This window comes from Sturnira hondurensis, unplaced genomic scaffold (genome assembly GCF_014824575.4).
Source record: "Sturnira hondurensis isolate 20B ecotype Veracruz unplaced genomic scaffold, ASM1482457v3 Scaffold0021795, whole genome shotgun sequence".
NCBI lineage: Eukaryota > Metazoa > Chordata > Mammalia > Chiroptera > Phyllostomidae > Sturnira > Sturnira hondurensis.
This window is the reverse complement of record NW_028094426.1, coordinates 511,430-529,046: the sequence shown is the minus strand read 5'-3', so window position 1 is coordinate 529,046 and position 17,617 is coordinate 511,430. Positions and strand designations below refer to the sequence as shown.

Genomic DNA, 17,617 nt, shown 5'->3' with positions numbered 1-17,617 from the left:
GTGTGTGTGATTGTGTGATTACAAGTTGCAATGTATTTAACATGTGGCCCAGGACAACTCTTCTACCAGTGGGGCCCAAGGATGCCAAAAGGTTGAACACCCCTGGAACTTTAGGCAATTTGGGAAAATAATGGCTTAGCTACAATAAGATATATTAGGGACATAGCAGAAAGGGAAATTAGATGATGTGATGAAATGGAACCTGTTGCATCAGTAAGGTATAATAAGTAAGGGAGTTGAAGAACAAGTAAGTATAGCAGTATGTGAATGAGAACTATTCACATTATCTTTTATCTTTAATATAGTTAAAGTTTAATACTCTCTCAAAGGTTATTGGAGTGATGGTGCAGTCATTCCTTGCAGTCATTCAGGCTCCTTGGCTGGCAGAGGCTGTGATGTTTGCCACAGGTGGCTTTCATTGTCCTCCTGGGCATTGACACCAGCAAGCAAATAGAGGAAGGAAGGAAATGTGTGGAGGGTTGTGTGGGCCGTTACTGTGCTTCAGCCCTGAAACGGTGTATGGTGCTCCCACCAGCTTGCCATTCCTGAAGTGAATCCCAGTTGGCTGAGGTGCATTACCCTGTCGACACACAGCTAGATTCAGTTTGCTAATATTTTAGTTTTTATATTTTTAAAAGAGATGATTCCTAATTTTATTTTTTAAAGACACCTTTGTAAATTTTAGTATAAGGGATATGCTGCCCTAGTAAAATATGTAGGGCAGTAATCTCTTTTTTCCTAGGCTCTGGAAGAATATGTGTTAGATTTCTGTTGTGTCTTTCTGAAATGTTTATTGAAATTTACTTAAGACATGTGGGCTTAGAGATTCCTTGGTCAGCATTTTTGTTTTTTTAAATATAGCTTCAATTTCTTGAATGCATACAGAACTATTCAGTTTTTTAATCATATGTTTCAGTTTTCCAAAGTTGTGTTTTTTTCTAGGACTTTCTTAATTTCATCTAAAAAGTCATTTTTACTGATATAATATTTTACAATATCTGATTGCTTTTAGAAATATCTGTAGGTTATGTAATATTCTGAATTCATGCATGATATTAAAATTTATTTTATATTTTTATCATCAGCTTACTACATTTTATTTTTTGACATGTCTATTTGATATTTTTACTATGTTCCATGTCTTTTTAAAGTTTTCTTGGTATTTTCCATTTTTTCTCTTGTTCCTGTGGTCTATACTTTCTTCCACTATCTTTTGGTTCCCTAATCTTGCTTTCTGCTCCATTTAATCAACTATTTATCTAATCTCTTGAGTTGTTAACAGTACATATTTCTCAGATACAGAATTTTTATTTTAGGAATTCCAATTTTCTGAATGACAGTCTCTATCCTATCCATTTTAAAATATTTTTTCCAAACACATTTATCACACATATTTTAAAGTTCTCAGTAACTAATAACTGAATCACTGATGGGCCCTTTTTTTCTGTTTTTTTTTTTCCTTGGTGTCTTCTGTTGTCTCCTCTGATCATGTTGTATTGAAAGCTGTATGTGCCTTGTGTTTTGAAAAATTGAAAGGGCTCCGTGGAATGTTAACATTGTCCAAAGAGAGTCCATCCTTTTTCTTTCCTAGGAAGATAAAATGGGAAGTTGATCACTGTAATCCAGTGGTTCTCAAACTTTATGTATTAAAATGTCAGTATATATGTGTAAACCAAAATTAATTTTAGATTGTAAGAAAGAATAAAAAGCATTTATTTTAGCAAAAGGAGCTATAGCCCAAGACACAGAGATTCAAGTAGAAAATTCAGGTAGGATCCCCAGGCAAAGGAGAAGCTGCCTTTTTTCTGTTTTAAGATTTTATTTATTTATTTTTAGAGAGAGGGTAAGGGAGGGAAGAGAGGGAGAGAAACATCGAAAAGAGATAGAAACACTAAAGGGCTACTTCCTGAATGTGCCCCAACCAGGAACTGAACCAGCAGCCCAGGCATGTGCTCTGACCAGGAATCAAACCAGTGACCTTTTGCTTTGCTTTGTGTGAGGAAGCCCAACCAACTGAGCGTTGCTAGTCAGGACAGGGCTGCCTTTTGTAGCTAGAGTTCCCATCCAAGTTTCCAAATAGGTCTGTTTTACGTAAATTAGGTATCCAAATTGTGTGGTTCTGACTGGCTGGGGTAGTTCTCAGTCCTTTGGTAGAGAGATGGAACCAGGGTTTCCCTGCATTGGTGTTGAGAGAGTACGTTCGTGGTACAGTCTTTCCTGTAAGTCAGCCAGGCAACCGCTCAGCTAGTGGGCTGCTGAGCAGCCCGGCACCAAGGAAGAGACAAGAGTCACACACAGCAACTATGCTATTTACTCAGCTTTTATTAAGTGCAGGTTCACTCAAAGTGAACATCAACGTATGTTAATACCCTACTCACACTCTAACAATCTAAGAGAATTGCAGCATACACACAGAGCAATCAGTGGGGGATAATGAACCCAAGTCCCAGAGACTCAGGCTGCAGGTCCAGGAGACAGCACGGTGGTCAAGGGAGTGGTCAGTGTCTTGCAAGGAAAGTTTTCTGGAGCCACATAAGCAGCAGGGCAGAGACAAAGTCCTCAGTCCAGCAGCAGGGCAGAGCTGCCAGAAGGCGATGCCAAGGGAGATCAGTGTGGCGTGGAGCAGCACTGTGGTGTGTGCAACTCGGCTGTCTCTGCAGTGGTCTGGAGCCTGCCTCAGTTATATCTTGAAAATGGTGTACTCCACCCTTCTGGGTCTTTTTGATAAGTGTCTTGGCACCCCTGATGGAAAGTGGGGAATTTCCCAAGGAGCCTGTCTGTGGGTGGTCCTGCTATGCAGACATGGCTTTTCTGATCACATGTGCAGATGTCTTAGTCATGTCTTCTTCCCAAATGTGTCTGCTCTGACCTAAGTGGTTTCACTCTTGAACCAAAGTGTCATGGCTGACTGGCAGCCATCTTGGTTGACATGAGTGACCTCGCTTTGCTTTATGTACTTTGTTCTATTTTGATCAGACCAATGCCATTTTATTGGTCCTGCTCTTCACAATTCACATACACAAGCAGTGCAGGAAGCCCACAGTTCAGCCTAAGGTTCTTCTAGGCGTACAGAATGTGGGAGGAGCCCCTGTCAGCAAATGGCTGCTAAACTATTATGGTTCATAAAATTGGGTCCTCCAGGGATCAGTCTATCTCAGGAGATAAATTCCTTCTCATGGTTCACATCCAGTGAATCATTCTTCTTGGGGTCCACATATGTAGTACTGGAGAAGCAATAAAAAAGTTTAAAGATGAAAGTTTGTTCAAGTAATACAAGGCCTTCTGCCTCTTGATCCAGGGCCAGAATTGCCACACGCTCAAAGGGACACCACCATTGCCTGACATGATCTCGCCTCTCAGCTGACAGTTTTTCGTTTTCAGTTATCTCTTTCATTTTTAATTGCCCCAGCCCTCCCTAATGCTTTTAAACCGAACTTTTTTTTTAAAGAATAGCTTTTCACTCTTCAGTTGCATCACTGATGTTTCACAAACCACACACTTATTAATGTCTACAAAAGTCAGTAGTTTTATTATTTTGTAAATGAAAGAACAAATCATTATTTAGTTTCTTTTTTTTTTTCCAGGAAAAACACAAGCAAGAATTGGAAGACATGAGGAAAGCTGGTCACGAAGCCCTCAGCATTATTGTGGATGAATATAAGGTAGAGGATTGAGAGTTTTTTAAACTTTGATAAACAAAAATTTTAACATAGGCATAAGCAAACATACACAAATTGTGGAATTCTAGTGTAGTCTTATTTTGGTAAAGAATTCCTTTCAGTTGATCTATAGTGGTCATTAAAAGCCTGCTTAGTAATGCTAGATGTTGCTGTGCATTTGAGAAGGCATAGATAGAATATTTGAGAATAAGATTGGCAGCTGAAGATTCAAAAACAAAATACTATAGAACTATTTTCTGGATTATATTATGGCTCCACTTCTCACAGAAAAAGAAAGATATGCTATAAATCTGAAAGACGTTGTTATACTTTTATTCTTAAATATTTTAAGTAGATTTCAGTATATTTATTTAAGTAATGGCAGAAATTGTGATAAATGTCAACATGAGTAGTATGCAGTACTGTTCTTTCGATTCTATGCCTGTAAAAGCTTAATCATTTATTTATTTATTTTAAAGATTTTATTTATTTTTTTTAGACAGAGGGGAAGGGAGGGAGAGAGGGAGGAAAACATCAGTGTGTGGTTGCCTCTTGTGTGCCTCCTACTGGGGACCTGGCCTGCAACCCAGGTCACATTAAATCCAACGTGACCTGATTGGGAATCAAACCAGCAACCCTTTGGTTCTCAGGCTGGTGCTCAAGCCACAGACCCATAGCAGCTAGGGCAAAGCTTAATCATTTAAAGCAAATTTAGTGTTTAATAATAAAATTTTTCCTAGCATTTCATGTTAGATTTTTTTTCACAAGAAGCATACATTCTTGTTGAAATAAAACAATTTTCCCAGAGGTACCCACTGTTAGGTATTTGATGTGCATTTTCTAAAAGTTTTCTCTCTCTCTTTCTCTGTAGCTATAGATATAGATATAGATATAGATATAGATATAGATATAGATATAGATATAGACATCTCCACATCGTACTATGTGATTTGGATCTGTTTGTACAAAAATGTTTTTCTACTCAATCTCTTCTTTGACTTAGAGATATTTTAATGTCAGTTTATATACACTTATTTTATTTTTGTCACTATTCTATAGTATTCCATAGTACATACATACCATAATTGCTTTACCTGTATAGGAATTTAGTTGGGTTTTGATTGTTCACTATTACACTAAAATAAATGTTTCTTAAAAATCCTTTTACTTCATGTGGAATATATAAATATTTTGTCAACTAATCTTTATCCCTAGGCTTGATAGAAGTTAATGTCATTTTAGTTAGTGATAATTTAATGTGGAAAAGATTCCTGTAGCAGGTCATTTGGATAAAAGTACATGAAGAAGCACATCCAAAATTACTTTAAATGAAAAACTTTTCCCCTTTCCAAAAAATGATCTGGTAGATAGGTCCTGGGACATGAAAGGTTATTTTTGCAACTTGGCCCCATATGGAAACTGGTGCAGTTGTTGGGAAGGTCATTCAAAAAATGTCTGGTTTTTACAGCTGTGATTATTGGCTCTTTCTATAATGTTGTGAATTTTTAGTTCTGCTAATATAAACCAGCTTTAGTTATTGAGTTGGAGAAAAGTATAGGATCTATTTTGAACCATCTTTTTTTCCCTAAGGGTAATGGTAGGTAGAATTAAAATACTGGAATTTATATAATTCTCTTGGAATAGTAAGTGATATATTCTTGGATGAATTTTATTTTTTACTTTTTATTTATGACCTTTAAATTAAGTGTTTTAAAAGTATTTGCATTGTGTATACTTATATATATTTCTGAACAGCTCAGTATTTAATATATTAAATCCTTTTTTGGTTCTAGATTTATACAATTTCCTTTGCTGAAAACATGTTTATTGTATATTACTTTCAACACTGCCAACTAATGTGGTTAAAATCCTATGTGAAAAATTTGTAAATATATTTTGCAATTGTATTTTGAGGAAATTTGGTTGTGAGCTACTTTTTTTAATGTTAATTTTTATTTTTATTTAATTTTTATTCAAGTACAGTTTTCTGTCTTATATTCCCAGCCCTGCCCCCCGCAGTGCTCCTCACCTCCCTCCCATTTCCGCCCCCCACCTTAGTTATTGTCCATGTGTCCTTTCTGCTTGTTCTTGTGAGTCCTTCCCCTTTTCCCCTATGATTCTCTCCCCTCTCCCCTTTGCACCCTGTCAGCCTGTTCCGTATTTGAGTGTCATTGGTCATGTTTTGCTTGCTTGTTTGTTTTGTTGTTTAGATTCCTGTTAATGGTGATATCATATGGTATTTGTCTTTCACCGCCTGGCTTATTTCGCTCAGCATAATGCTTTCCAGTTCCATCCATGATGTTGCAAAGGGTAGGAGCTCCTTCTCCCTTTCTGCAGCACAGAATTCCATTGTGTAAATGTACCATAGCTTTTTGATCCATTCATTTACTGATGGGCATCTAGGTTGCTTCCAACTCTTGGCTATTGTGAATTGTGCTGCTATGAACATCGGGGTGCATAGGTTCTTTTGGATTGGTGTTTCAGGGTTCTTAGGATATACTCCTAATAGTGGAATTGCTGGGTCAAAAGGCACGTTCATTTTTAGTTTTCTTAGAAAGTTCCATACTGTTTTCTGTAGTGGTTGTACCAGTCTGCAATCCCACCAACAGTGAACTAGGGTCCCCTTTTCCCCACAACCTCTCCAGCACTTGTTGTTTGTTTCTTTGTTTATGATAGCCATTCTGACTGGTGTAGGTTGTGAGCTACTTATTTTACCTCCTTTTTGTCTAGTATCATTACTTGTCAATAATTTTTTAAAAAAGGATTGAAAACTATCAAGCAATAGGTATCATGATTTACTGAAAAGGATTAGGAATTGAACCAGATAGCATACAAAGTTATATTTTATTCATTGTAGTAACTTAAAGCCAGTTAACATGAAAAATACATAAATTCATCGGCAGCAGGGAACTTTGGTGTAAATACGTTTTATATAGCTTTAGATACTGATTTAGTGATGAACTTAACATTTGGTATAATAACATTACAGTACTCTCAGGGGGAATAATATCTAATCTGTTCATTATCACGTGCAATTTTATAATCCAGGTGATCTAAAACATACTGAGCACCAACTTCATAGTAGTATGGAAAAAATAATGAAAGTAAATCAGGCAGGAAAAATGGGCAGTATTTTCCTGGTAGATTAGATGTGTATAATAAGAGTGTTAATTATGTCCCACTATGGAATAAGAAAAAAAGGTTTTCTTCATCTTTTCTCTTGCTAAATTCAAACATGGGAAGTTCATTTGATTGTTTTATTATGCTTCTTTTTTAAGATAGCCACTTAATTTTTATTAATGTATTTTAAAGCTTTGTTTTGTTAAAATATTTAAACATTTTGATGGATGATTCATTAATCATTAGGTAACTCAAAAACAAACCAAAATACCCCTTCTAACAACCATTGCTCTGAGAATAGCTTCAGTGTGAATATTCCTTTTGCGTTGTATTCTTTAATTCAAGAAACACCATTGCCATTATTTTTATGGCAGAGACTATTATAGATGTAGCCCTGAACAAAACAGATGAGTCCTTGGTCTGTAGACACCAGTGTACATGTATATACCAGAAGTGCATATATGTGCACGAGAAGTAAGGAACCTGAAACCGTATCTTTCCTGATACTTTGGTTTTCAGGGATTTACACTGTTACCTCTCCTACCTGTGCAGGTGTTTACTCAAATAGGCAACTGAACTAGAGAAGTCTGTTATCCTCCAACCACCATTCTTGGCTCCCAGGGATCTGACATATCCTGGACTAGATGTGATTAGTCTTTTTATCCCTTCCAAGTTGAGTTGAAAGATTATCGATGAGTTTGAAGAAAATATTTCATTAGAAAATGAAATATTCTTAGTTGGTATGTAAAAACATACCAACTAAGGAAAAAAAATACAAAGATACACTATTTTTGCATCAACCTCTGCTTCCAGACATATGAAATAGACATTTTTCCTATTCTTCCTACTAAATACAGCTAAAAATAAACCCTGAGCATTTAGCATTAATGTATAAAACAGACATAAGATCTTGACACTTTGACTAATAAAGTGAGACTGGCTCAGGATCTTGGGATCCAAGTAACTACATGACACCAGGTCCCCTGTTTTTTGTTTGTTTGTTTGTTTGTTTGTCTCTTTGTCTGTGTTACTTCATTTGCTCTGGACCAGGTGCTGGAGAAGAGAAAAACCCAACACAGAAATGGGCACAAACAACAAACCCCAGGGAAAGCCTGTTATCTCTACCCAATAGACAAGAAACACCTCCGTCTCAAAAAGGCAGAAAATTATTAGATAATGACTATTTTCATCCCGCCAAACATCGCAGCATAAACTGAGGCCCCACCCCCAGCCCTGCCAACAAGAGCCAGTTGGAGAACCTAGACTTCCACCCGCCCCAGGCCATGACTGGGTTTCCTTTAGGGGTTCTCTAACCCCAGAAGGGAAGTGTCCAAGAAGGGTGACTGGGAACCAGGACTTTGGGTCCCACTGGGCAGTAAGATCCCTCCCACTTGTGAGTCAGGGTAAGCCATGTGGGAAAGGTAAACTTCCACCCACCCCGATGGTAATGAGACACTATTCTCTTTCCCCATTGGCTCTGTGTGAATGAATATTTAATAGAGAGTCAGGCTCAGTTGTGATAAGGTCACCCCTCACCCCATAGTGTCAGTGGAGGTCATTTGGGACATAATAAGGCAGCACCCTTACTGCTCCTAGCCAGAGTGATACCAGCGAAGTTCTAATGGGACAGTTGAACTCCCAACCATGTCCATCAATAGTGAGGAGGTCTTTGTTCTTCTTGCCCTGTCGGTAGAGAATGAGTCAGGGGCCTGGACTTCTCCTGACATTTTCCTCTATCCCTGCTGAAGTAGTATCATATTAGAGGAAATCTGCTAACACACAATTTAAAATATGCAGGTTTCATTTGAAAATTACTAACCTTACCAAGAACCAAAAAAATCTCATTGTGAGTAAAACAAGACAATAAGCAGAAGCCAACACTGAGTTGACAACAATGTTGGAATTCTTGCCCAAGGATTTTTTAAAAAAATTGTTGTCGTTCTATTACAGTTGTTCCAATTTCCCCTATTGCTCCCCACTGCCCTGCTCCCCCTGTCCACCACCATCCCCCACTCCCACAGTCCATCTGCACCTTGCTGGCGTCTATCATAACAGTGATTTAATGAGCAATAATGAATATGCTAAAGACAATTGAAAAAGTAGAAAATTTCAGCAAATAGGAAATTTCAGCAGAGTAATAGATTATTGAAAGAAGAACCAAATGGACATTTTTAGAACTAAAAAATACAATAACCAAAGTAAATAGAGTACGAACTCAAAAGCATAATAGGGAAACATTGGAAAGAATCAGTGAATCTGAACATAGAGTAACAGAGAACATTAAGTTTGAATGATGGAGAGAAAATGGACTGAACACAAATGAACAGGGATTTAAAGATCTTTGAGATCTAAAATTCATGTCGTCAGAGTCCTTGAAAGAAAAAAGAGAGTTGAATTGAAAAAATATTCAAAGAAATAATGGCTGAAAATTTTCCTAATTTGTCAGAGGAAATGAAAGTACATCCTCAGGCAGCGGAGTGAACTCTAGACAAGATAAACAAACAAAAATCCCAAAATATTCCTCTCCAAGACTTTTGTGATGGTTAACTTGTGTGTCAACCAGGCTGGGCCATGGTGCCCAGATATTTGGTCAGCTGTCATTGTGGTTGTTTTTGTGAGGGAATATTTTGGATAAGATGAACATTTAAATCCATAGGCTGGGTAAAGTGGATTGCCCACCGTGATTGGGTGGGCCTTATCTAATCATTAAAGGTCTTAATAGAACAAAGACTGACTTACTCTGAGCAAGAAGGTGTTTTGCTGGCTGATAGCCTTTAGACTTTTCCTTGGGTCTTCTGTCTGGCAGCCTACGCTTCATGTACTGAATTTGCTAACCTCCATAGCAACCAGTTCCTTAAAATACCAATCTATCTGTCCATTTTATTGGTCCTATTTTTTTTTAGAGATCGTGACTAATACACATATCATAGTCAAATTTCTGAAAATTAAAAACAGAAAAAATCTTGAAAGTAGACAAAGAAAGAAGATATTTTACTTACAGGAGATAAACAGAATGACACTGGAGCATCCCTGGCTAGGTAGTTCAGTTGATGAGAGCATCATCCTTATATGCCAAGGTTGCAGGTTCGAGCTCCAGTCAGGGCACACACAAGAATCAACCAATGAATGCATAAATCAGTGGAACAACAAATCAATGTCTCTCTCTCTCTCTCTCTTTCTCCCCCTTCCTCTCTCTTTGTAAAATCAATTTAAAAAAAAAAGAATGATACTGGATATTTCATCAGAAAGCATGGAGGGCAAAAGGAGATGGAACAAAGGCTGAATGAAACCAGATTTCTGCATCCAGCGAAAATACACTTCTGGAGTTGAAGGGAGAAAATAATATGTTCTCAGAGGAGGGAAAACTAAGAAAATTTGTCCTGCAAACCTGCCCTAGAACAATGGCTAAGGAAGTTATCTACACTAAAGGAAAGAATTCTAGAACATTAGAGAAAAAAAAAAGATAAAAATATGGCTATATTTTTGTCTGTGTATATTCTGTCTGTATATTTAGTCTATGGCTAAGGCAATAGAGTTTGTTTTCTTAAGTTTCTAAATTATGTGCACTGTTAAATAACACATTATAGCAATGCCTGATGTAGTTCTTGATGTATGTGAAGGAAAATTTTTTAAAAATTATATTGTAAACAAAGGAGAATAAAGGACATAAGGCGGGGGAAGGGAGCGAGGCTTCTACATTTAACTTGAACTAGTAAAATGGCAATACCACTGGTGGTGTGACTTACTATTTTTTATAACTCCAAATTTGTTTACTGTTTCTACATTTCATCTTATGATAAGGCTTAGGGATTTCTTTATTAAACAGTTTGATTGCAGGACATTTAAACTATTAAAACCATGTGGAGCTAGTTTTAATTTTTCCATACATATTTCAGAAACTGTAGTCAGTCTAAATATAATACAATAGGCTTTTATTCATTTGTCATTGTGACTCCCAAGAACCCGAAGTAATAATCCAGTAATGATTACTACAGAGGGAAGTTTGAAGTTTATTAGTCATGTATTTTGATTTAGAGAGGGCTGATGATACTATTTTATTTTAATATTTTATGATTTTGAATAGCTTTATTGAGATATAATTCACATACTATAAAATTCACCTATTTAAAGTTTTTAATGCAGTAGTTTTTAGTACAACATATTTGCATAGTTGTACAACCATAATCACAATCTAATTTTAGAGCATTTTCATCACTCCTAGGTGAAACTTTTTACCTAAGAGCAGCAATCGCTCTTCACTCTTCCAAGCACTCTCTGCCTCCTAGTAACCACTTGTAACCACTTATAACCCTTGTAACCACTAATCCCCATTGTGTCACTGTGGATTTGCATCTTCTGGACGTTTCATTATAAATAGAATCATTATTTGTGGTCTTTGTGACTGGCTTCTTGCACTTAGCAAATGTTTTCAATATTCATCCATGTTGTTGCATGCTTTATTTAGTACTTCAGTTTTTTAAAAAGTGCAACTGTTCTGTTGCATGAGTAAGCTCTCATATTGTACCTCTTTACAATGGTAGAAAATGTTTTGGGTCTTTATTTCAGCAAGTTATCATGGATTCAGATATTAATTTATACCACATTAACCTAAATGACCATCAAATTCTTTACACTGGCAACCAGATTTAAAAGAAAATCTTAAACTTCTAGTATATTTTTGTTACCATATCTTGTGTACCTAACACCACTGAAGTGAAATAGTACTTTTTAAAGCTCCCAAATAATGTGATCAGCATTTCCTGATTTAAAAATAGAAATAAACTATGATAAAACTTTTCACAAAGAATTAAAAATTCTGATTTACCTTGAACTAATCCTGTATTTAAGGGATTAGCCAACCTCATCAAACTGGAATTTAGTACTTTTAGTAACTCCTTATTCATACTACTTCAAATCATCTACTGCAGGAACTAGGTTAAAAAAATCTGCAACCCAATTTATATTGGAACAACTGTAAATGCCAAAAAATTTTAACTATTATTATGTATTTATTTTTATCTTTTTCTACGTTTATTTTTTATTATTGCTCAACTACAGTTGTCCTCACTTCCCCCTCAATAGCTCTCCCCTGCCCCAGCTACCCCCACCTCCTACACTCAATCCCCGCCAGTCGTTTTTTGTCCATGGGTCCTTTATAATGTTCCTTGATGGCACTTCTTTGTCCTATTCTTTCTCCCCTCTGGTCACTGTCAGTTTGTTCTTTTTCTCCATGTCTCTGGTTCTATTTTGCTCGCTTGTTTGTTTTGTTGACTAAGTTCCACTTACAGGTGAGATCACACAGTGTTTGTTTTTTACCCCCTGGCATATTTCACTTAACTTAATGCTGTCCAGTTCCATCCATGCTGTCATGAAGGGTAGGAGTTCCTTCTTTCTGCTGTGTAGTATTCCATTGTGTAAATGTGCCACTGTTTTTTGATCCATTCATGTACCCGTGGGCCCTTAGGCTGCTTCTAGCACTTGGTTATTCTATATTGTGCTGCTTTGAACATTGAGGTGCATAGTATCTTTCAAATTGATATTTCAGGATCCTTAGGGTATACTCCCAGCAGTGGAATTGTTGGGTCAGAAGGCAATTTCATTTTTAGTTTTTTGAAGAAATTCCATACTGTGTTCCATAGTAGCTGCACCAGTCTGCATTCCCACCAAGTGCACTAGGGTTCCCTTTTCTCCACCACCTCGCCAACATTTCTTGTTTGTTTATTTGTTTATGATGGCCATTCTGACTGGTGTAAGGTGGTATCTCATTGTGGTTTTAATTTGCATCACTGTGATGGCTAGTGATCCAATCTTTTTCTACATTTAATAATGATATATAAAAACTTTATATTACCTTTACTCTGTGCAGTACTTCTTAGAAGAGATGATTGATTATTTTTAAGTCAGACAGATCTGGATAAAGTACTTATGACCTTGGGCAATTTCTTATATGGGAATTTCAGGTTCTTTATATGTAAATTAGAGAATAAGCTGTAGAACTTACTCATAGAAGGGTTTTGAGGATCCATGAAACAACAAATACTACATGGCTGAGAATAATGCTGTTAATGAGTATTAGCTATTATAGTTATTATTTTTATACTTAACATACAATTTTCTAGCATAGCAATTTCAACATCTTGTCATTATCTCAAAATCACACAATGTGGATTCTTGTTTCAGTCTTTGGAACTGTCCACTTAAGTGAAAGAAACTGTGGCCCTGCCCTTCCTAGTCATGGTCTTAAAAAACCTGAATTCTTTTTTTTTCTTTTAGAAAATAACTAGCTCACTCCAGACTGATGAAAAAGACATGTGAAATCCTGTTAAAGTACGGAAGAAAACAAAGCTAAAACTAACCTAATGCGCTACGGATGCCACTTTCCCTATAATGTTTACTTCATTTCGTTAATTTTTTTCTGTCATGTCATGATTTTTTAAGTCATTTATCCTGAGAATTAACAACAGTAAAGTAAGTGTAGATCTTGGAAGGCTTTCCAGAGGAGCACACCACATCTAAAATTGTTTACTCCAAGTAACATAATAATTTTCCTTTACTTGTGTAATTGGGCATTTTTTTTTCTTGAAATTGTTTTTCTTCAGTACATACACTGGCCCAGACTTCATAGTTCTTTATGTCTGTAGTTTTCTCTATTGAACATTACTATCCATGATGTGAGATTTTTTAAAGATAATAACTACTTGTATTAGTGGGATGCTAGTTTGTTTAAGATGCCCTCAACGGTTTTTGTACCCTTATCCATGGATAAGGATATCTTAATCCTTTGGTTCTCATCTCTTGCAGCATATAAGATATTACTTGTGTTGTATTTAAAAGATGCATCTGCCAAGCCAGATAGCTTCTCTGAAAATGCTGTCTCAGTTGATGTAGGTGCAGTAGGTTGTATTTTCTGTGAAGTTCTAGAAGTCATTTTGTTACTCTTAAGGGGCGTTAAACATAACTTCCACTCGTATATAAATATTGATTGTATTCTATCTATTTCAGCCTGTTGTCATATTTTCCCATTGGTATCATCTAAACCACATATGTCAAGGTTGTGTGTGTGTGTGCACGTAGGTGGATGCATGCACATGTGCACACGTGTCCCATTGAAATCACTGCGATAATTTTTTGTGCAAGAAAAATAAGAGATACTCTAACAGAACCTAAATAACTATAGGGTAGACTGCTTTTTGTTTTTGAAAATTAAAAAAGTCAAGAGTTTCAACTATAACTAGGGAAACGGATTTTATCACGCATCAAGATTTTTCTTTTTTATACCTTATTGCTTTCCTTAATATGAGAGAAGTGATCATAGTAAGAAAAAGTTTCTTCAGAGTGGGGATTGGCAAATTAGCACAGAGGGACTATCAAACTAAGTCATAGATGGGAAAATACAGACATATTTGCTAAAATAGATTTAATATATCATATCATATAAATAGATATATTACATAATGCTTCTCATCTTTTTAGAATTATGTCTATACACATCTGTTGGATTAATACAGCATGTAAAAGTGCTTGAGGTAAAGCCATTTTAGTTGTGGACACATTCTTAAAATGACTTTCTTTTTATCCTAATAATTTTGGGGGAGAATTTTCCAAAGGAAGTACTAGTTGACTCAGTATGGTGCAGTTCAGTGAGTGGAAAGTGCTCAAGATATTATAAGTTCAATGACTGTTTTTATTTTATCTTACTTTTTGCCTAGTTCATTAAAAAATCCAATTTGGCACAAATAAGATATAAAGTTATATTTTGGTTAACATTTTTGTTCTGCTACTGTATATAGACTTATTTTGATCAAGGCCATGATAACAAGCTCCTCCCTTTTCTTTTTTTTTTAATGTGGTGTTTACTTTAAGGAAGATAAGTTAGGAAAAGAGCTTTCCCCTTTTCAAATTCTTCTATACATAGTTTTTAATTTTATCCTGAAGTTACATTTGCAAATGATCTTCTTGGTTCTGGCTCAACTTGTTTATTTTTTAAATTCAATTACACTGTGGGTTTTTTTAAATTAAATTTATTAGGCTGACATTGGTTAATAAGATTGTATAGGCTCCAAGTGTAATTTCTGTGATCCATGCTGTGTATGTATACTGCATTATGTGCCTACCACCCAAGGCCAGATTGTATTTTGTTGACATATATTTGGTCCCCTTTTCTCTATTCTACCTCCTCACTCCCTTCCCTCTGATAACCACCATACTGTTTTCTGTCTGTGAATTTCAGTTGTTTGTCCCACATATGAGTGAGATCATATGGGTCTTAGCTTTTTTCTGACTGACTCCTTTTGCTCAGCATGATATTCTCAAGGTTCATCCATTGTCACAAATAGCAGTATTTTATCTTATGGCTCAGTAGTAATTTCATTGTATATATCATATGTAGCACATATTCTTTCAAAAGACGCTTTGGTGGGTTTATTATTTTTTTTGCTTGTTTGTTTTTTGTTTTGTCTTGGCCATCATGAATAACACTGTAATGAACATAGGTGTGCATATATCTTTGTGAATAAATGTGTTCAGATTTTTCAGGTATACCTAGAAGAAACATTGCTGGGCCATATTGTAGGTCTATTAATAATTTTTTGAGGAACTTCCATACTGTTTTTCATAGTGGCCATACCATATACATGCCCACCAGCTGTAAATGAAGGTTCCCTTTTTTCCACAACCCTTCCAACACTTGTTATTATTTGTCTTGTGGATAATAGCCATTGTAATAGGTCTGAGGTGGTATCTCATTGCAGTTTTGATTTGCATTTCTCTAATAGGTAGTGAAGTTGAGCATCTTTTCATGTATATCTATGGGCCATTTGTGTGTCTGCTTGGGAGAAGTGTCTGTTCAGGTCCTGTGCCCATTTTTAAAATTGGATTGTATGTTGTTGAGTTGTATGAGTTCATCACATATTTTGGATGTTAACCCCTTTTCAGAGCTGTTTGCTGTATCTTCTCCCTTTCTCTTGGTTGCCTCTTTCTTGTCTGTTTTGTTTGCTGCACAGAGCTTTTTAGTTTGTTGCAACCCTACTAAATCCTATTTTCCTACTTCTCTTGCCTTTGGGGTCAAATATTAAAATCTTCTCTAAGGCCAAGGCCCATAAGTTTTTGTTGTTTAAACTTAGGGGATTCAGATGTTTTTCAAATCACAGGAGAAGTATGGAAACATTGTTGAATTTTGACATTTCACAGATTAAGAAAAATAGTGATTAGAAAAATAGTCTGAAAAAGGCAAAAAAGAAAATGGAGTTTAGTTTAATATTAATATGCAAACATAAAAGAATTTATAGCTATGATGATTTAAGTTGTATACCTTCTTCTTAAACTGTGAAAGCTTTCTTTCCTTACCCTTTGTGTGCATTCTTTTGACCAAGTGCAGTATATTTACAAAAGGCATCCTTCTGTACAGCTATCTGTGCATTTCAAGACATCTACACTAAAATAGACATAGAGACATGCACAACAATTTTTCTTGTATATCCTTTGTTTCTGAAGCTTGACAAATTGATGAGTTTTAATTCTGTGTGTTGAAACCTAGATGGCAAAATCCAGCGAGTACTAGTCACGTGAGTAGTGCTTATAAATACTTGACTGTTTTAATGAGGAAGGAAAGAATGGGGGGATTTTTTCTCAAGTCTTAGAACCTTTTATGATGAGAATTTTTGATACAAATATTTTCTCTTTTTGTTTTGTTTGAATATCAGAACACTTAATCAGTGATACTTGAGTTTTAGGCATAAAAATTTTCTGCTACTTATGGTAAAAATGCTGCAAAATTGCTACATAACCTTAAGTTATGTTCTGCAATTATCTTGATTAAATTGTTGATATGTTCATTTCCCAACATTTATTTTATTGAGTGTGACAATCCTCTGTGCGTTCTCTGTAAAGGTTAGGTATGTCTTAAATACCTTTGGTAAGGCTTGCTTTGAATTTTATCAGTGTACCATGTGTTAAATGCCAGCTTGGAGTATCAAGTGTCTGCTGTATTCCATTTCTCAAAAGCACCCACTTGCTGGGGTTTTATTTGAACTCTTGCATTGTTTGTGCTGTTTTATAAGGGAGAGTGTATTGCATTTAGGAAACCAGTTTTTCCCAGGGTGTAGAGTTACTTGTGTTGTCTGAACCTCCGCTCTGAGGAGGGGAAGACCATGTTGTTTTCTCTTCTTTTGGTATTTTCTTATGATTGGAGATTGCTAACTTTTTGTGCAAAGAGGGGAGCAGTGAATGTTAAGATATGTGACAGCTGACATATATCTTGTTCAAATACCAGTATTTAGTTTGTCTAAAAGTCTGAAATAAATTTATAGTTTTAGTGATTTGATTGAACAAGGATTCTCATAAATTCCAGCTTTTATCGCATGATCAGATTTTTCCTGGACAAATAAAGATGTTTGCTGTTGCCAGTAGAGTTTGGCCTAACACCATCCTAGATACTAGTGATTGGTTTGGAAAGACTGACTTGGCTTGTCCATTCTTATCCCTCCCACCAAACTTAACCTCAGCAGAAGACTGAGAGAAAGGTTGGGTAGTTGGGAATAGTTCTCGTGTGCTCTGAGTTTCCTGGGCTAAGCCAGAATTTTGCATGCAAGGCTATTCTTGTGGTTTTTCTAGCAGGGCCAAAACCAAAAGGCATTGGAAACCTTGCAAGAAAACTTGTTCTAATATAGATTTAAGACTTGCCTTTACAGTGTGACTGGATCATCAGCCGGATAGTTAAAGGAATGAGGGGGAAGTCTTTATTCAGTATTGAATATATAAATTTTAAATTTCGGCTTCAAAACAGACCTTGAAAAATAACTTCAATGATGAAAAATGTTAAATGATTAAGGTTTATTTAG

The 17,617-nt window shown here is 36.0% G+C and overlaps 1 protein-coding gene across 2 annotated transcripts in view; it reads left to right on the top strand.

The window, feature by feature from the left end:
- Positions 1–17,617, top strand: part of CCDC91 (coiled-coil domain containing 91) — a 290,267-nt gene that overhangs the window by 143,024 nt on the left and 129,626 nt on the right. For both annotated transcript variants that reach the window (XM_037034001.1, XM_037034002.1), the window contains one exon: positions 3,585–3,662. In XM_037034001.1, the coding sequence (XP_036889896.1) occupies positions 3,585–3,662 (78 nt within the window). The remainder of the gene's footprint in view (positions 1–3,584; positions 3,663–17,617) is intronic.